The sequence below is a fragment of the Antechinus flavipes genome, chromosome 4 (assembly GCF_016432865.1).
Source record: "Antechinus flavipes isolate AdamAnt ecotype Samford, QLD, Australia chromosome 4, AdamAnt_v2, whole genome shotgun sequence".
Classification (NCBI taxonomy): Eukaryota; Metazoa; Chordata; class Mammalia; order Dasyuromorphia; family Dasyuridae; genus Antechinus; species Antechinus flavipes.
The window spans coordinates 83,809,211-83,830,605 of NC_067401.1; the positions used below are offsets into that span (position 1 = coordinate 83,809,211).

Consider the following 21,395-nt stretch of genomic DNA (forward strand, 5'->3'; position numbering starts at 1 on the left):
CTTCATCATAAAAACAACTGACCTGGAAAACAGATCCAGAAAAAATAATCTAAGAATTATTGGACTACCTGAAAACCAAGATGAAAAAAAAAGAACTTAGATAATATCTTTCAAGAAATCATCGTAGAAAAACTGCCCTGATGTTCTAGAATCAGAAGATAAAATAGCCATTGAAGGAATCCACCTAAAAGAGTCCCCAAAATGAAAACTCCAAGGAAGATAAATTTCAGAATTATCATATCAAGGAAAAAATATTGCAAACAGTCAGAAAGAAACAATTCAAATATTGAGGAGCCACAATCAGGGTTACCCAGGACCTAGCAGCTTCCATGTTAAAGGATCAAAAGGCCTGGAATATGGTATTCTGGAGGGCAAGGGAGCTTGGACTGCAGCCCAAAATCCACTATCTAACAAGATTAAACACTATCTTTCAAGGGGAAAATTCAATGAAATAGGAGAATTTCATTTTTTTTTATTAAAAAAGACTAGAGCTGAATAGGAAATTTGATCTTCAAATACAGAACTCAAGAGAAGCATAAAAAGGTAAAAAGGAAAGGGAAAAAAAAACCTTTGTTTTTTAAAGATTAAAATGTTTACATCCCTACTTAGGAGGGTGATATGTTTAACTCTTGAGAACTGTATCTTTGTTAGGGTATACTTACTGGGTGTAGGTATAATTTCACTTTATTGTGATGATATAAAAAAGAAACTAGAGGTAAAAAAAAAAAGGGATTGTATTGTAATAAGAGGAAAGGGGAAGTAAAATGGGGTAAATTACATCACATATAAGAGACAAAAAAAGACATTACTATTGAGGAAAAGAAAGGAGGGAGATGAATATTATCTGAACCTTAATCTCATCAGATTTAGTTCAGGGAGAGAATATCAGCCATATTTAATTTGATAAAGAAACTTCTCTCACCCTATAGGGAAGTAGGAGGGGAAAGAGGAAAGGAAAGGGGGAGGCTAATAGAAGTGAAAACAGAAGTAGAAGGGGAAGGGGATAAAAAGGGGCCAGAGGCTATAAAAAGAGAGGGCTTATTTGAGAGAGGTTGTGGTCAGAAGCAAAATACTGGGGAGGAGGAAAAGGAGGAAAGGAAAGAGAAAAGTATAATTTGGGGAAAATAAGATGGTGGGAAATATAAAGTTAGTGATTTTAACTGTGAATGTGAATGGAATGAACTCTCCCATAAAACTGGAAGTGGATAGCAGACTAGATTAAAAGCCACAATCCTACAATATGTTGATTATAAGAAACACATTTCAAGAAGAATGATAAAGATAAAAGGCTGGAGCAGAATCTATTATGCTTCAGCTCAAGTAATAAAAAAAGAAGAAGAAGAAGAAGAAGCAGGGGTAGTGAGCCTGATCTCAGATCAAGCAAAAGCAAAAATAGATTTAATTTTTAAATTTACATTAATTAATTTAATTAATTAAAAGAGACTACATTTTGTTAAAGGGTACTATAATTAATGAAGTAATATCAATACTACACATATATACACCAAATGGTATAACCTCCAAATTCCTGGAGAAGAAGCTAAGAGAGCTGTAAGAAAAAATAGACAGCAAGACTATACTAGTGGGAATCTCAACCTTTCTTTATCAGAACTAGATAAATTGAACCACAAAATAAATAAGAAAAAATTAAGGAAGGAAATAGAATTTTAGAAAAATTAGGTATGATAGACCTTTCGAGAAAATTGAATGGGAGCAAAAAGAAATGTACTTTTTTCTTGGTGCTACATGGAATCTACACAAATATTAGCAGGTATTAGGGCATAAAAACCTCAAAAATCAAAAGCAGAAAGGTAGAAATAATAAATGCATCTTTTTTCAGATCATTAGGCAATAAAAAATTACATGTAATAAAGAATGAGGGCAGTTCACTTTTATCCCTTGAAGGTGTGAATGGTACAGATGGATGTTGGAAATGAAGAAAATCTTTTTTTAAATGGGTTTTCACCCATTTTATCATTCTGTTCTATATTCTTTAAAGTTTTCCCAGAGGATAAGGCCCTTCCCAGTCTGTGATTGCTTATAATAACACCTGATTTTATTGGTGAATCTTAACTTGAAAAAATTATTAATAGGTCACACTATTTTTATTTATAATCATTGGCTTACAGATTGAATGCTAGAAAAGACATGAACTGAGATCTAGTCTGGGTAGATGATATGCTCAGTAATTAATTTTATTAGTGATTCTTAACTGTTATATAGCATCTATATGTGGCATTTTAATATTTGCAAAAATTAAAAATGTACAAATATTAACTCATTTTATAATCACAACAACCCTGGGAGGTAGGGCTATTATTACTCCCATTTAAGGAAACTGAGGCAGCTAGAAGTTGAGTGACTCACACAATTAAAAAATTATATATGGCTAGATTTGAATTCATCTTCTTGTCTCTTGGGCCAGTACTCTACCCACTGAATAACCTCACTAATTTTTTAAAAAAATATTTTATCTGTTGCATTTATGATTATAGATTTAGAGCTGGAGCACTTAATCATCTTGATTAGGGGGTACCTCAGTCAATCAATTAATAAGCATTTATCAAGTGCCTGCTATATAGTAGTCAGCTATATGGTCCAATGGATAAAATGCCAGGCCTGGAGTCAGAAGAATATGAATTCAAATCTGGCTTCAGACACTTACTAGCTGTGTGATCTTAGGCAAGCCACTTAACTCTGTTGGTCTCAGTTTTCTCATTTTGTAAAATTGTAACATTTTATATTATAAGATGAGTTAGAGAAGGAAATGGTAAATTGCTCTAGTATCTTTGCTAAGAAAACCTCAAATGGGGTCACAAAATTAGACACCACTGAAATGACTGAAAAACATTGACTATTGTTCCCAGACCCTGCCTGACTGGAAAATAATGTACTGCATTGCAGGAAATGGATTCAAGTTCTTGGTCCTGATTGGATAATAAAACTGAGGTTTCCCTGTGTGTTTCTGTATCCCACCTTTATTCCTGATCACCTTTGGGCTCACAGAGTCAAGCTCTATTGTCCAAATTCAAAATATACAATGCTCCCTCAGGCTTCTGAAGGAGAAAGTCACTTACTTGTAAGGGATGTGTTTGCTGCCATTGACCAGAGCAAGGATGACATTTCCCAGGGCTGATAGTGACAGGCACAAGCCTGAACCACCCTCTCGATTTTTGCTGAGAGCTTTGACACAGCTTCCTAGGTCAATCAGATGCAAGCGGCTTCGACCTCCAGACACTGTCACAAAGAGAGGGGAAAAAAAAAGACAGGAGAGGCAGTGGTTAGCTTTGGGCTGATATGGAATGATTTTTAATAGACTTTCTTGGAAAAATTCTCTGTGGGTACACATATGTGCACACATGAACAGGCACAAGACCCTGCTCATCACAACCTACTAAGAAACCCCACTGAAATTATATCTGGGAATAATAAACAGTGGGGGTCCTGCTAACTTCTGTTCAAAGTACATCACCATATATTGCTTTTCATTGCTAGTCTCCTTAACAATTGTTGCTGCTGTCACAATGCTTAGCAACATACAAGCTGAGTTCAGTAGGAATCTAGAGAAAGTAAACTTGTAATATGGGGAAATACAGTGGTACCTTGCTGCTCTCTGGATTAAGCAAGATTTTGATTACAATTCTCAATATGGCTTATTCTCAAGTATTCATTTGCTCATTGCTCATCTGAAACAATCACAACTCTAATATCTTTTCATTGTTCAGGTAATAATCTGTCAATCCAATATCCAATAAACATTTATTAAATACCTACTATGTGCCAAGTACTGTTAAGTGCTGAGATTTCAATTAATAAAAAGACAGTCCCTGCCCTCACAGAGTTCACAATAGTCATTGTTGCCAGCCAAAGAAGGTCTCAGTCAAAGGATTTGGATATGAGGGGGAGGGAGGAGATGGGAGAAAGGTGAATAGTGGTCAGAATATGTCTAAGTGTGACTCTGCTGCATGCCAATGGCTGAGTCTGTACACATGATCTTTGTCATTTCATAGGTGGTGAAATGGATAGTCTGTTAGAATTGGAACCAGAAAACCTGAGTTGATATTATGCTTTGGATATGTACTAGCTGTGTGACTATGGCACAATATTTAGTCTCTTTTAGCCTTGGTTTCCACACCTATAAAATGGAGTTAATAACAGACCATCTATCAAGGAACTGAGGTTTGAATGACATAATACATGTAAAAGTTCATTACAAACTTTACTATATAAATGTGAGCTATCATCATTAAGGCAATGAATTACTCAGTTTAGAGAGAAAAAAACTGCAACCTCATTACACAGTTGCTATTAGTACTGCTACTGCCATTACCACTACTATTCAATTTACAGAGAGAAACAATTGCAACTTCATTATATAGTTACTGATTGCTGCTACTATTACTACTATTACTCATATTAGAGAGAGAAAAAACTATAATCTAATTGCAGTTACTACTGTTGCTACTTCTACAACTACCACTACTACAACTACTAAACTGTAACCTAGTTACATAATTACTACTACTGCTATAACTGTTGCTGCTGCTGCTTCTGCTACTGCTACTACTACTATTACTACAACTACGATGACGACGATGACTACTACTACTACCCAGTTAAGAGAGAGAAAAAACTATAACCTAATTAGATAATTACTACTATTGCTACTGCTGGTGCTGCTGCTGCTACTACTACTACTTCTACTATGACTGTTACTACTACTACTACTACTACTTCTACTACGACTATTACTACTGCTACTACTACTACTCAGTTTAGAGAGAAAAAAACAATAATCTAATTATATAGTGACTATTACTGCTACCACTGCTACTGCTACTGCTACTGTTATTGCTGCTGCTGCTGCTGCTGCTGCTACTACTACTATCTGACTTCATCTCTCCTCTTCTATTATTGTGGAAGACTGAAAAAGTAGCTTTGAGATATAATTAATTCCTGCCATCTGACCTCAGACACTATCCCAACCAAATCCAATTTTTCAAGTGAGAGAACTGAGGCCATTTAGGTTAAATAACTTGCCCAAGTTCACATGGGCAGGCAGAGACAGGATTTGATCTCAGGGTCCCTGACTTTTAAACCTAGTGCTCTCTCCACCAGACTACATAGTTTCCTGTGCTAAAGATCTGATAGCCTCAACAGGTGGTGAAATGAAGATATTTTCAAATGATTTTCTTAAGGCTAATTGCTTCTATCCCACCTTCAGTCCTATTGTCTACTCCTTGTTTAGAAAGACAATTTGAACCCTATGGCTACTAAGATTTCATGCTTAATAAAAATATATTTTCCCCTATTTTACTAACGAGGCTAACACCTGCAACGTTGGGATATGATAGGTTACCTTTTCCCCCATATTTCTCCATATTGAAAGATTTGCTATGACAAATAAGGAAATAATTGTTTTTAAGACAATTATTTAATTGAGAGACAGAGACACACATAGATAGGCAGAAAGAGACAGACATATAGAGAACTGCAACTAATTACATAGACAGAATATTTGTATGTATCACAGATTAAAGGGGATAGAGACAGCCCAGTGTGTCCTTGTTTTGACCTTGAGTTGAGTTGATTTAACTAAATCAAAAAGTCTCCCATACACCCTTACAAGGAAGCATAGAGCAAATGAGCTCATTTACACTATGCTATAAGAACATTATACAGTATTCATAATTATGCACAAGTGATTCAGGACAAATGAATAAAAATTTAGACAAGGGCAAATGAACTTAAAGCTGTACCAGCATCTGCCTATATCATCTAGGCAAAGTGGAATTGAAGCCTTCACAGAATTTGGAATTTCACATGTTTTGCTTAATCTAGGGTGGCAGGGACTAGTTAAATGTTTATATCATTTGCCCATTAGCAAGAAACTATATTACCTCCAGAAACAGAAGAGAAATTATTTTTAAATGAATGCAGTTAATTGGTGGGGGGCGATGGAGAGAGAAATACCTGGAAGCCTAGTTCTCTGTCTCTAAGATTCTTACGGCCTCTCAGAAGCTGTATGTTCCAACTTCATCTGAATCTGTTATGCTTTATTCAAAACTCTCCTTGGATTTATACTCTGAGGGTCTCTAAATCTAGTTTGAACTAAACAGAATTATCCCACAAAAAGCTTTGATTGTCACCCAAAAGCAGTAGGCTAATTTCACTCACTTGGTGAGGCCACAAAGGGTGGCTACTTCCGATTGAAAGGAAGATTAGACATGGCTGTGAGGATACATACACACACACACACACACACACACACACACACACACACATATCATAGCTAAGTGACTTATACCCAGCTACTAGTGGTAGTGATAGGAGGCTGGTAGAATGGTGATAATTAGGTACATGTGTCTCTAAACAAAATGGATAAGGTATTAGTGAAAATGATGGGCAACGAATCAAAGACAACAGTAGACTTACTGGCTAATGTATTGAATGGAAAGTCATAGGCCTGCAGATACCAGGAGCCAGATGTGTCTCAGTGTGCTAACACAGCTGGTCTCATATATGTCCATATGAGAAGTCAAAAGAATTGAACCAGTATAGAACTTGATCAAACCAAAAAACATTTGGGCCCAGCTTCTCCTACCTACTTAGGCATCTCCCTCTGGTCTACATCATAGGAGTGTTCAGTTTAATTCAATAAAGCATATGTTAATAAGCACCAACTCTGGGCTGCCTCTTCCCAAATTCTCCCTCTCATTCTGTTATTTAGTTGTTCAGTTATATCCAACTCTTCAAGAGTGTGTGTCCATGGGTTTTTCCTGGCAAAAATATCTAAATCATTTGTCATTTGTGCATATGAGGCAAAGAAGAATGAACTAGAAGTCAGAGGAGCAGAGTTCTAGCTTTTAGCTCTGTAAGACTTGATCCATGACATCAAACAACTTATTTAATCTCTAGGGGGGGAGAGGGGAGAGAGGGAGAGGGAAGGAGGGAAAGAGGGAGGGAGAGAGAAAGAGAAGAGAGAGAGAGAGAGAGAAAACAAGAACAACTCATTTCTTTAAGGTTATTTCCAGCTTGAAAATGCTATTCTGGATACCCTAACCTCTTGAGATTTTTTTTGACCATGTTTTGGAAAAGGAGTTAAGAATCTAAGGAGAAAATCATAAAAGATTAGGAAAATTATCCTATCAGCCTTGCAGACAAGTACAAGAAATGGCCCATGGAATACCTTTTAAGAGTTCAGGCTCCCCCTATAAACTGCAGAGAGAATAGTACTTATAAATAAGTCATCAAGCATAAATCCGTGCCAGCCCTAGGCAAGCCTCGAAACCCTACAGGAACCTTGTTCATCTGATTGCCCATTTATATCATTTATAACTTCACACTCTTCTGCCTTCTCCACCCCCAGTAATATTGTTTCATCTCTTCAGATTCAATGGTTCCTCCTTTCTTTCACCCATAATGTTCCAGACAAATTGATTTAATCTTTGTTCCAAAAACTCACTTTATATGTTCTGACATCTCTGTGCCTGTGTCTTTGCTGACTATTCCCTAAGACTTTATGTGCCTCTTCTTTTTGAATTCCTATTTCTTCTTGAAATTAAACATCTTCTTTATGACTTTTTTTCTAGGACTTCATAAAGCACTTTAAAAAATTTCTCTGATGCACTTAGAATGTGTATTATAATTGTATATATTTGATTCCATGCAGACTATATGTCTCACTGAATTCTGTTTCTTACAGCCTAGTTCCTACCACAGTACTCTAAAATAGGAAGTCTCTGATACCTATTAAATCAGTTAATGAATTAATGCCTTTGTGACTTCTTAGTACCAGTTAATGCCAAGAGTATGCTGGCATAGACATGGTGGATAGATCACTAGGTCTGGAGTCAGGAAAATATGAGTTTAAATACTGCCTCAGACTCTTGCCATCTGGGGGAAGGGGTGGAGGGAGGGAGGGGAAAAATCGGAACAGAAGTGAATGCAAGGGATAATGCTGTAAAAAATTACCCTGGCATGCGTTTTATCAATAAAAAGTTATTAAAAAATTTAAAAAAAAAGAAACAGATAGGGTATTGCACTTGGAGTCAGGAAGAACACTATATATCAGATAATAACTGGCTGTGACTCTGGGTAAAATACATTCTTCCTCAGTTTTCACATATATAAAAAGATATCTTTTAAGGTCCTTTCTAGCTCCAAATAAATGTTCCTAAAGTAAAAATAAATAAATAAATAAATAAGTACTGCCTCAGAAATCTAGACAAGCCCATTAATCTCTTTCAGTCTAAGTCTCCTCACTTGTAAAGTTGGGATAACAACACCTCTCTCTACCTCTCAGGGTTGTTGTAAGGATCATATGAGATATTTGTAAAGCATTACAATACCTGGTACATAGTGGACACTTAAATTCCTCCCTCCTTCTTTCCATTTTTTCTTTCCTTCCTTCTCTTCCTTCCTTTCATCTTCTTTTCCTTTATACTCTTTCTCCCCTATCTTCCTTTCCTCTTTCCTTCCTTTCTTCCTTTCTCCTTTTACCTTCCTTCCTTTTCTCTTTCTCTCTCACTCTCTTTTTCCTTCTCCCTTTTTTTCCTTCTTCCTCTTTCCTCTTTCCCTTCCCCCCTCTCTGTCTCTGTCTGTCTCTCTCTCTCTTCTTGCCTTCCTTCCTTTCTTTCCTTCCATCATAAATCAACATTTTCCCTGAACTTAGAATTCTCTAGGGATATGTGACATGGTTTTCTACTCAAAGGTAGAGCCAATGTAAAAAGTACTATAAATAGGCAGTTGTTGTAGAATATACTGAAATCATGTAGGAAAATATATCTTTTACAATTGAAAACAAAAAAAATGGCCTTTCTTTACTGCCATCTGAAAAAAATATATATTTCTCTAGAGATTTTGTTTTCTTTAAGCTATGTCTAGAAATAGGAAAATCTTAAATGTGCCTATGTGTAAGCACGTGGTGTGAGTGTACAGCAGCTATATGACTGATACATCAAATCAGCCATCTTCACTCATAACGGCCAGTTAATAGAAGCATACTCCATCTTCCTCTTCGCTGCAGGGTGGCTAATTAATAAACCTTCCCTTAATTGAGTTCTGGCTGCTACGTCCAGGGGGATTATTACTTAAATATAAGTAAACAAAATTTCCATTTTAAACAACACACTAAATCATCTCATTACATTTTAAACAGATGTAAATTCACTGAACTCAAACATGTACAGAGAATGGTAGGCAAGTCCATTACTCAGGCGGTGCAGATATGGGCCTCATGGTGGCTTCCAGCACAGCTTTCCCTTCCTGCACTTTTGGTAGGCAGCTATCTATCATCTATTGTCATCAGGTCACTATCTTTTTTCCCCTCCTTTTCTCTCCATTACCTAGTATGCTAAAATGTCTCTGTAAAAGCTTTTGGAAGCTAATTATGATAACAATCCTTTTGGTGTTTTTCTAAAGTAGGATTTTTTTAAAAAATGAAAAATATTATCTTTCATATGTTGTACATTGAAAGATGGTAGTTTTGATGTTTAATATTTAGCAAATATTAAGAGCATGTTAAGTCCTTGAGTAAATAGTCTGATAACACCTAAAGGGACGAATTGACATTTCTTTCCAATTCCACATTTCCATATCTTTTTATAATCAAGTTTAAAAGGAATACTATGACCTTTTCTCTTGCTGATATTATGGGAATTCCACAAAAACAGAAAAACTATAGCTTTTATTGTAGTACTTTTTGAATAGTCCAAACTGGGGAAGGTTGAAAAGATTAAGAAATTTTATCTTTCAGAATTCTTTACTCAGTGCAGTTGAGATCTTTTGAGGCCTACACTTTGCTAAAAGGGCAGTTAGATGTATAGAGTGGTGGGGCTAGAGTCAGAGAGACTTGAATCCATATCCAACCTCAGACACTTAGTAGCTGTATAAGCCTGGGCATGTCACTTAACCCTATTTACCTCAGTTTCCTTATCTGTCAAATGAACCAGAGAAGGAAATAGCAAACCACTCCAGTAATTTTCCAAGAAAACCCTAAATAGGATCACAAAGAGTTAGACAATACTGAAATGATTCAATAACAATTTTGCTTTAAAAAGATAACAATCTCTCATAGCTTCTTCTTATTGTGACAGCATCTTAAAAGGAAGAAATAAATGCAGATACTTTTCGGATTCACAATTTGCTACAACTGAGGTATCATTCCTCTCTTCTCTCCTTCTTATTGAGAGTATTTGCTTTCTATTCAATATCAGAACCACTATCTTTCCATCTGCCTTTACACTAGCATTTATATAATGATCTTCCAACAACCTTGGAAGATCAACAACCCCCATTTCACAGATAAGGGAACTAGGTAGACAAAAAGTAAATCACTTGCTCAGGCTTGCCAGCTAAGTAAGTATCTGAATCAGAATTTGAATCAGGTCTTTCTAACCCCAGTCTAGCACTCTAATCACTGTGCCATCAAGCTTTTTTGCCAAAATTTCAGTCACGTGGAACCCAGATCTTTTGAAGGCAAATGAACAGAAAATGTTCTGTTTAAAAATATTTGTATCTGTATCAGATTGCTTATCATCTTAGGGAGTGGGATAGTAAGGGAAGGAGAAAGAAAAAAAATTGGAACTCAGAATCTTACTAAAATGAATGTTGAAAACTGTTTTTACATGTAATTGGAAAAAATAAAATATTATTAAGTAAAAAAAAGCAATAAAAATATTTATATCTTCTCATCATTGACTGAAATTCTTATTTCTTCCCCAAGTCATGTTTATCCACATGAAATTCTGGAAAAAGAGAAAATCCCTGATATAATTGCACAGAGGATGTAAATTCTGATTGGTTTCACCTACAAGATTATTTTCATTCAAGAAATTGTGATAATTGTGTTATAGTGATCAAGTTTCAACAGCTACAAATGGAGCATATAAGCACAAACATCTTAACAATATCATAGAAAGCCATAGACTGGAAATATTCTTTACCAGTGCTTAGCACTATTAACATCCTGGCACACAGTAGATGCTTAATAAATGTTTGTTGATTAACTGACTAATGAGTACCTTTCTCAGATTAGGCTCTTACTTTCATGAAGGATTTTTGGAATTAGCCCCATAGTTGGAGCTGGGCCAATGTTTTCTTCTTCTTTTCTTTTTTTTTTTATTACAAAACATATGCATGGATAGTTTTTCAATAATGACCCTTGCAAAACCTTCTTTCCAACTTTCCCCCTCCTTCTCCCTCCTCTAGATGGCAAGTAAACTAATACATGTTAAATATATTAAAGTATATGTTAAATACAACATATGTATACATATTTATACAGTTATCTTGCTGCTGAAGAAATATTGGCTCTAGAAAGAAGGTAAAAAAAAAAACTGAGAAGGTAAAAAAAATGCAAGCAAACAATAACAGAAAGAGTAGAAATGCTATATTGTGGTCCACACTTATTTCCTATAGTTCTCTTTCTGGGTGTAGCTGATTCTCTTCATTACTGAACAATTTCAACTGGTTTGAATCATCTCATTGTTGAAGAGGGCCACATCCAGCATAATTGATCATTGTATAATATTGTTGTTGAAGTGTCTAAAAATCTCCTGGTTCTGTTCATTTCACTCAGCATCAGTTCATATAAGTCTCTCTAAAATCATCCTGCTAGTCATTTCTTACAGAACAATAATATTCTATAACATTCATATACCACAATTTATTCAGCCATTCTCCAAATGATGGTCATCTACTCAGTTTCCAGTTTCTGGCCACTACAAAAAGGGCTGCCACAAACATTCTTGCACATGTAGGTCCCTTTCCCTTCTTTAAGATCTCTTTGGGATATAATGGACCAATGTTTTCAAGCAGACTAGGAGGAACTGATAACACTTCACTATGGTACATGCTTCTAACAGTAAAAAAAAAAAAAAACAACCTTTGGTCTGACGCAAAGGTGAGTCTATTAAAAAAAAAATTTACTGATCAAAGAAGCATCCTTTGCTCTCTACTGCTGTTAAGAACATAGCCAGTGTGCTTTGAACTAGGCTACTGTATAAAACTGGGAGCTACACATGCTGAGAATCACAGCATGGCTTCAAGCCCAACATAGCAGAGTGAGGATGCTGTCTGTAGGTTAATAGATACAGGAGCCAGGCAGGAAGAAGCTACATTAGATGCACTGATCATACAGATACATTCTGACACCATCCATCAACCTGCTTTCTAGCAGGTATTAAGTTTTGATAGCCGGAAAATTGATTTGTATCCTCATTCTTAGATGATGCAGTGGTTGGTCATGTCAGACTCACTTTTAAAGGAGAGAAGCAAAGAATGGGAACAGGTCTAAATATATTTTATGCAGCCATTAATGCATTCATTTGTTTTGGGGGTTAGCTTGGCACACACTCCATGGAGCATTCATGGGAATGAGCCCCAGGGAGGCAATCTCATGAAAAAAGCACTCAACCTCCATGGCTACTTCTGGAGATATATTTTAATTTCTTAACAGCGGAAAGCCCTGTGTTAGCCACTGGGTATACAAATAGAAAAGGAGACGGTCTCCGCTGTCAAACAGCTCACATTCTAATAGGAGAAATAAGAGGTTTCAGCTACAAGTTGGATGGAAAGGGTCAGTGATCCTTAGGATGCAGAGGAAAAACAGATGGTATTATAGTTCTCAGTTCTGAAAGCCTGGAACTTTAAGATGATAAAGTAGGCCTCTTATTGATCCCCATGAGCCTACTCCATTTTCTATGACAAGTACTGAATTGGTCACAGAACCAGGAAGAACAGAGTTCACAGAGGCCATAATATGAGCTCAGGCTAGAAAACTAAAGCCTTTGAATCTCAGACAAAGGGAGTGGAACTTACTTTGGCAGACAAGAAAGAACTACTGAAGGTTTTTAAGCAGAACAGACCCATGCATAAAGATAGGACAAGAATCTTGGAAGCATGTTACAATGTTTTGTACACTTCTTGGACATTCTGTCATTGTAATAGTTGTTGTATTTTAGATTTGGGGGGGTGTCATATAAATCTTGTGTTATATGCTAGAGGTTGGATTGAAAACCTCTACAGAGTTAGACAGGTAAAAGAAATGGTATGGCATAATGATCAGAGTACTAAATTCAGATTTGGAAGACCCTGATTAGATGCTCAGCCTTTCCTCCATCCTATAAGTCCTGTTTCCTTATAAAACAGGCAGACCACTCATTTTAACAACTTCCCAATGTTGTTGTGATGATTATTTATGTCAATCCCCATTCTGAAATAATAAAAGCTGATAGTTATTAGAGATGGTCAGGATGATATAATGGATAAGGTGTTAAGCTTGGAGTTAGGAAGATCCATGTTCAAATTCTGGATCCAGGCTTTAAATTAGCTGTGTCACCACGAGCAACTTATTAACCTCCCCCCCACCCCCCATTCCTGAATTTCTCTTTGCTTGCTACCTTAGAGAAACCTCTCCTGAGAGGTGATTTCCTCCTCCAAATCTCCAGCCTTTGAAGGTAAGAACTCGTACATTTTAGTTTTGTATTCTCTATATCTCATAGAGGATAATAGAGGGTAAGAACTCTTACATTTCATCTTTGTATTCTCTATATCTCTATATCCCTGGCACCCTATGGGCATTTAACATTGTTTAAATTGAAATGAATTTTTTGTTGTTGTTGATGTGAAAGCTGCTGAGAAGAAATACCGAAAGAGAATCAATTAACTTACTTCCACCTTTGCCACTCTTTTCCATTCGGTACTGGTAAATATGCAGAGTGAATAACATATGTGAGTTCCTGTGGTCGTCCTCATCACAATCTTGCTGACTACTCCGACGAGAAGCGATGGCAGCATCAAGGAAGAAGGCTGCCTTCTCTGCTGTGGGGGCTCGGAGTTCACTCTGGTTTTGGAGCTGTAAGACATAATTCAAGAGACAAGAATAAAATGCAAAAGGGAAATCAGTTTTAGCCTAAGGTTAGGAAAGGGGGAAGGGAATTCATTCATTCATTGGGTTTAAATTCATGAAATGGGTTTAAATGTTATTATTCTATTTTCTGGATTTCATACATATTTCTACCTGCCTTTCATACTCTGTAATCTCTGAATCCTGGATCTGTGAAATCAAGTATCTTCATAGAACACTTTGACTCCTCCATATTACATATATATAATATCTTTTTAATTCTTTGCAATCTGTTTTCTAACCTCATCACTCAATTGAAATTACTCATTCCAAAGCCATCAATAATCTTTTAATTACAAAATCTGATAGCCTTCTCTTAATACTCATTTTGCTTGACCTCTCTGTAGCTAAGTCAGGGCTAGATAGAGTAATGGATATGGAATCGGGAAGATCAGACTTAACTTCTAGCTTTATCATCTGTAATATAAGAATAATAATGGTACCTATCTCCCAGAATTGCTGTGAGGATCAGATGAGGTAGTATATGTAAAGTACTATAGAAACTTTACAAGTCTATATTCCTACTATCCTACTACTAATAAGCAAAACAACTACTATCACTACTACTATTTCATTCCTCCTGGATATTCTCTTTTGATTGTCTTCCTAAATGTCTGTTCTTTCTCTTCCTGATCATTATCCATAATTGTTATTCAGCCACATCTAACTCTTGTGACCAGTTTTAGGGTTTTCTTGGCAAAGATACTAGAATAGTTTACTATTTCCTTTTCCAGCTCATCCAGCTCAGATGAGAAACTGAGGCAAACAGAGTTACGTGGTTTTCTCAAGATCATATCTTGATAATAGCTAATGTTTGAGACCGAATATGAACTCAGAAAGATGAGCCATTCTGACTACAGGCCCAGTCCTCTATCTGCTGTATCCATCTATCCTGCACCTCCCCCTAATCTGGGATGGGTTCCAAGGCTCTAGCCTGGGCCTTTCAGAACTCATTTTCTTTCCCCCAAAACTTGCCCACTCTCAACTTTCCTACATGTTTAGGAGTTTTCATATTGGTTTATAACCTCTGAATCATCCTCAACTCTTTACTCTCTCTATTTGTCCTTACTTTATAATATGGGAATGTTGTTGGGTAATACCAGCTGGCTCTTATTCACCCTGACATCTTTTAAATGAAGCAGGTATTCATACCTTTTAGTCTTAAAAAAAAAAACAAAACCCTAAACCACCTGTGGTAGAACAGGTGTGAAAAGCAAAATGTTTGGTGAGAAGAGCTGGCCTGTCTTATCTCTGCAGAGGACTAATAAATCAATGTGTGCTGGGGGAGGGAGGAGGTGGTGATGTTTATCCATGATAATACTTGGGATATGGCTGCATCTTCCTTCAAAGATTCCATTGTTTGGAGAAGGGACTGTAGGCTGTGAACCACCATGATTTCAGAGTTGACAGCACTGATGTCCCCAAGATGGAGCACCTGGCAAGTTTTGACTAGAAAGCCTGAAGCTTTCAATTGTCTCCCTCTGTGATTTTTCCCATATTATTTTCTTCAAGTCAAATTTAAGCTTCCTTACTAATGCTAATAAGCTAAAATAAGTTGGAGTAAAAGATTAATACAACTGTTTAAGAGAGTTGAAAAGTGTTCATCAGATTATTTTAAGGTAAAGCGTTTCTGGTTGTTTTTAGGATTCTCAAATCATACTTGGAATATACTCATGAAATGAGAAACCAGAATATAACAACCAGCTAATTACCATCTCTGGAGAGAACTTTCCAAAAAAAAAAAATTAAACCTGATGAACTAAAACTTCTAGAAAATGACCATTTTTCCTCTATCCCATTTTAAATGGAAAAGAAAATTTATATCAAAAAACAAAACAAAACAATTCCCATGATATGTCCAAGGACTGCTATAGATTCTGTCTGATTGACATGCAATATTTTAAAAAGAATCAGTAATCATAATATGATACTGAAGTAATCTCCACTGTCTAAGAAAGATTCATTTATGTGAACAATGTTATAATTAATTACTAAGACAAGCAAATAGACACATTTTAGAAAAATATATTTCCAAAAGTGTTGAAACCAGGAGGGTTTATTGCTTGACCTTCAGTTAACCAGAAAATTCAATTAAATCAAGTATCCCAAGTTTGTCAGATTTTATCATTTAAAAACACCAAATTTTCTGCTCACTTTTCCTCCTTCTGAATTTCCTGTTTTCTTCCCATTCTTCTAAGTTTGAAACTTGTTACTTCTCTGCCTCAGCCTCCATACCCAGTAGATTTTTTTAAGTCCTATCTATTTCATTTAAAGACCTATCATTTGCAACTCTCCTTTCTTCTGTCTTCCTATGGCACCAGCATAGTCATGTTCTTATCACTTCTTACCTAGACCACTTAATAGCCTTTCAGCTGGTGGCCACTCTGACTTCATTTTCATCCTCAACAATCAATTCTATGAAAGACTTTTAAAATCATTTTCCTAATACATGGATCATAACTCATTCCGATGCTCAAAAACAGTCAATGGCCACCTAGTGCCCAAAGAAAAAATATGAACTTCTTAGCATCATTCAAAATCTTTCACATTTTGGCCTCAAGATATGTTTGCTCCATTATTTCATGGTATTCCTCTTAATATACTCTTTATTCTAGTCCAGAACTTCTTAAACTTTTTCCACTTAGTGACTTTTTTTTTTGCCTGAGAAATTGTCATGTGACATATAGATATATAAAATAGGTATATAAGTCAAATATTTGCTGATAATAAATTATAATCTCACAACCTCCATATTCAGTTATGAGACCTTGTATAGGCCATGACTCACAATTTTATTTTGCTGAGGCAATTGGAGTTAAGTGACTAGGAAGTGTTAAGTGTCTGAGGTCAGATTTGAACTCAGGTCCTCCTGAGTTCAGGGTTGGTGTTCTACCCACTGCACCAACTAGCTGCCCCTACAACCCACAATTAAAAAAGCTGGGCTCTGATTCGACTTAAAAAAAAAACCCAATAACAATACAAAGAATTAAAAAAAAAAAACTATATCACTCACTCTTCTCTAATTATGTCCTATTACATCTTGTCCTGTCTCTTAGGTGCATGGAATGGGTCCTCACCCATCATTATCTCTATCTTCCATAGTTGATGCTTTGGACCAAGTTGATACTAGACACTTTTTAAAAAATGCACAAATATGTCATCCTGATCACCTTGCTAAATAGAGGTGACTCTCCAATCGACAAATTGAGTGTGGTAAGAAGGTTTCTATAAGTTTGCTGGAAATGCTTTGCTACACTGTTAGGGTGGTCAGAGAGAAATGTGAGCCCATTGGGGTTTCATCTTGAAGAGAACTGGAACTATTCTTGGCTTCTCTGGGTCTGGCAATTATGTCTTGGCTCTAATTATAAAGTGGTTATTAGTTCTTCCTACAGCACTACTAATCATGCTCTAGGCTAGTGCCAGGAACATAGTTTATGAAGCTATAAACGGCCATGGTAATGGCTGCAGCTATTTGTGCCATGCTGTAAATATTTCAGTTTGTTGTTAAACAAAAAAAGAATCATATTTGAAAAAAAATAAACCATAGTGGGAGGGGATGTATGGGGGAAAGAAGGTGAATTAAACTTGCCCCCAACAATTGTGGTCCCTGCTCATTGTCAGTTAGATTTAAGGTACAAATATTTAGGTTAGTAAAGCAGATGGCCCCACAGCTGCAGACTATAAAGTTTCAGGCCACTTTAATGTAAACACTCCTAACCCTACCCAGTTTACATTTTGAGTAATTCATGGGTTGAAGTGGTCTTGAATCTCCAAGGTGGAGATCAACTGCCCTGCCCAGGACAGCAGGAAGTTCCAGGCTCTGTCACCTGCATGCCACAGATGGGATCTTCACAAAGATAGACTCCTGGTGACTGGCCATCCTGCAGACTGCCCGTGGCCACTTCCGACAGCAGGTCCCGCAGGTTCTCTTCCTTCCCCCACACTTCGACGGCAGAGATCCGGACAGAGAAACGGGCTCCTGTCTTCTCTTTGCGTTCGTTAATCAGCTTGAAGAGCCATGAGATGGCACAGGGAATAATGCCAAGGTTCTGCATAGAATCATCCTTCCCAATCATGGTATAAGATTTGCCTGTGCAGACCAGAGAAGGAGAGATATGAGATCAACTCAAAAATTTAGGGAAGACTGCCACACACATAACTCTTCTCTAAAAAGACGCTTCCTTTTCAGTGGACTGGGAAACAGAGAGAGGAATTTACTGCAGAAGGCATGAAAAGGTGACCGTTGGGCAGGAGGAAAACGGAAACAAAGGAAGCCAAAATCATGAGGGGAGCAAAAATAAAAGAGATGGGAAGAAAAATTCAATTTTTATGTCTCTGGCTGGCAAATGACACATCTGGAGTGGTGACCAAAGAGCAAATTCCCAGCTCTGTTTACAAAATGACTTCTATAAGGAATACAAGAGCACAGACCAGTGATAAAATTTAACCCCAAGTTCCTAAAATATTATATATGATGTGACAATTTCTGTATTATATCACACAGAGCAAAGAGAGAGAACTCCCAAGTTGGCCATCACCATTACAGACTTCTTTATAGCCATGCTGAAAATTAAACTTACCTATTTACATTTTACATCCTTATTTCTGGTAAATGTGGTATATATTTTAAGAGCACACATATTTTCTATAAAAATGAGGATCTTTGCTTTGATGAGAGATCAAGGAGTGAAAAAAAGAGAGGGCTGATGTAGCCCACAGATGAAGGGGATTTTTCATCTAGGACTGGAATTCATGGCTGCCTAAGTCCTCTCAGATCTCATCTTGTGTTGAAGAGGCTTGTGAGTATGTGTCAAAGGGGTCCTGAGTATGTGTCATGGGACTCTTAACAGTATTTCAGTGAGTATCTATCCATTCCCCAAAATCGCCACCTAAGTGAGCATAGCTAATATGGCCTGGTGAATAGATGGTGGTGAATCAGGATTAACAAGGCATTGCCAAGAAAAATTGTCTCATGCCACTGTCTAAGATTTAAGTAAAGTTGGGGTCTGCAGAGCTTCCATTTCCATAGTGTTTTGCTGTTTCCTTCAGGTTTGATAACAGTTGCAGGGAAAGGAATATATACTCTTGAATGGCACGGAAGGATAGGAGAAGGACATTTGGTATCTTAAGTCAAGTCAAGAAGCATGTGCTAGAAATTGCCTTGACCTTAAGAAGCTCCTATTCTAATGCAGGTAGGAGAGGAAAGGTAAGAGCAGAAGCCACAGAGGAAAGAAGGAGGGAACATGGTTAGTCTGGACATATTCCTTAAAATGAAGATCATTGGAGGAAATCCTATTTCTGCCCTCTTTATGGCCGTGGGGTACTACAGTAAGGAAATGCTTAAACCTGGATGTTGGGCAGATTCTGGTTGCTCAGTAGTCTTAAGAGCTAGAATACCCAGTTATGTTCCCCAGGAACTTGTTGACAAAGAAAAATTAAATAAACCCAGAAGAGTGGGGTTTGGGGAGTGTTCCTCAAGACCTTCTATTCCCACCTGTTGCCTTATATAAAGAGTAAGAGATTCTTTTTGGTTTTTTTGTAATTTGTCCCCTAAGAAAATATGCGATGTTATGTTTATTTCCTAGGCTGATCTTTAATCTAGTAGAATAGAAACCAACTGAGTTCACAGTTATGCTTGGATTCCAGTAAATCATTTGATGTAATCTCTCATAATAGTTCTGCTGACATAATAATCCTGCTGACTGGCTAAATGACTCAAAGACCCACAGAGAAATAACTAATGATCAATGTCAAGTTAGAGGAAGGTCCCTAATGGAAAGTCACAGTGTTTTGTGCTTGGTCCTGTTCTGTTTTCCATTTTTATTAACAACTTGGGTGAAAGTAGAGATGGCATACTTTTCAAACTTGCAGATCACATAAAACTGAGAACAATTAACACACTGGATCTCAAGGATCCTAAAAAAGACCTAACACAATAGAACAATAAGTCAAATCTCATAAGATGAAATTAAATAGGAATTAAATCTTTTACTTGAGTTTTAAAAAGCCAGCTTCCTAAGTACAATAAATGGAAGAACAGAAAAGCAAAAATTACCATTCCTGTTTTTTTCCCATTTGTCTTAAATATTAGCCATTTTTCATATATTGTAGAGTAGATTACTCTTATGGTAAATGTTGGCCTCAAAAGTGATTTCCAGAGAGAAGTTTTTGTGATTATTACACTGCAAGTCCTCTCCTTGATACAGGGATTGGTACACAAATTTAACCTATATTGGATTACTTGCTGTTTAGAGGCAGGGTGGTGAAGAGGGAGGGAGAAAAATTTGGAAAACAAAGTTTTGCAAAGGTGATTATCAAAAACTATCTGCATGTATTTTGAAAATAAAAAAGATATTATGATGATAAAATGATTATTACAATTTTAAAAATCAGATAGTTGATCAGTGCAAAGCCTTAATAAAAATCAATGAAAAACATTTTCAAGCCCTCTCCCATTAAAGTTTCAGAGTAATTAATTTCCACTCTAGTGCTAGTAAGAACACTGATCAAGTTAATGATACTGACCCAGCTTAGCATGCCCGAAACAGAACACACAGCCATCGGCTCCATTGACCACAGATTGGATCACTTCTGCCACTGTTCCAGCACACACTTCAGCCTGAAATAAGCACAGTAGGAAAAGTGAGGGTACAGTGCAGTGATACTAGCCCTGTCATCATTTACAAAGAATCCATAAAATGATAAGGAAATTTGTGGCACACAAGCATAATGAAATAATACTTGCACTTAAGAAATGGTGAAAATGATGACTACAGAGAAATAAAGGGAAGACTTGAACTGATACAAAGCTGGCCCCTATCCCTGAAACACTCTTCCTACTTCCCTCTGGCTTCCAATAAATCACAATGATCTACAGGACACCTTTGTCAACCCTTCTTAATCCCAAGCCTTCCTTCTATTAATTATTTCTTATTTGTCCTGTTCATAGCTAGCTTTATATGTATTTGTTTGCATGTTGTTTCCCAAATTAGATAGGAAGTTCATTTAGGGCAGGAACTACCTTTTGCCTCTTTGTATCCTCAGTACTTAAAATGCATGGCCCAGAGTACTCACTTAAAAAATGTTTATTGATTGATGACTGAAATAAGGAAAACCAGGAAAATAACACAGTTACTTGTTCAATTGTCCATTCATGTTCATTGGACCATACTTGGCAAAGACACTAGAATGGTTTTGCCATTTTCCTCTCCTGGGGATTAAGGCAAACATGATTAAATGGTTTGCCCAGTTACATAATAGCAAAATGTCCAAGACCAAATGTTTACCCAAGTTATCCTGACCTAGGCCCTGCCTGCTATCCACCGAACCACCTACCCGGTGTGAGCAACAATGACTGCAACAACGTAAACAGAAAGAGCAACAGTGAAACAATCAAAATTGATTCTTATGAAATGATAATATCCAAGTATGGCCCAGTGAAGAGATATGAAAATGTATTCCCTCCCCCTTCTTTGAAGAGGTGGGG

The 21,395-nt window shown here is 36.7% G+C and overlaps 1 protein-coding gene across 1 annotated transcript in view; it reads right to left on the reverse strand.

Moving 5' to 3' along the window:
- The window catches only part of KIF26B (kinesin family member 26B), a 181,853-nt gene that overhangs the window by 78,502 nt on the left and 81,956 nt on the right, over positions 1–21,395 (reverse strand). Inside the window, exons 4-7 of the mRNA XM_051996563.1 lie at positions 20,435–20,528; positions 17,737–17,999; positions 13,675–13,858; positions 3,078–3,237 (exon numbers count right to left, since the gene is read on the reverse strand). Coding sequence (XP_051852523.1) covers positions 3,078–3,237; positions 13,675–13,858; positions 17,737–17,999; positions 20,435–20,528 — 701 coding nt within the window. The remainder of the gene's footprint in view (positions 1–3,077; positions 3,238–13,674; positions 13,859–17,736; positions 18,000–20,434; positions 20,529–21,395) is intronic.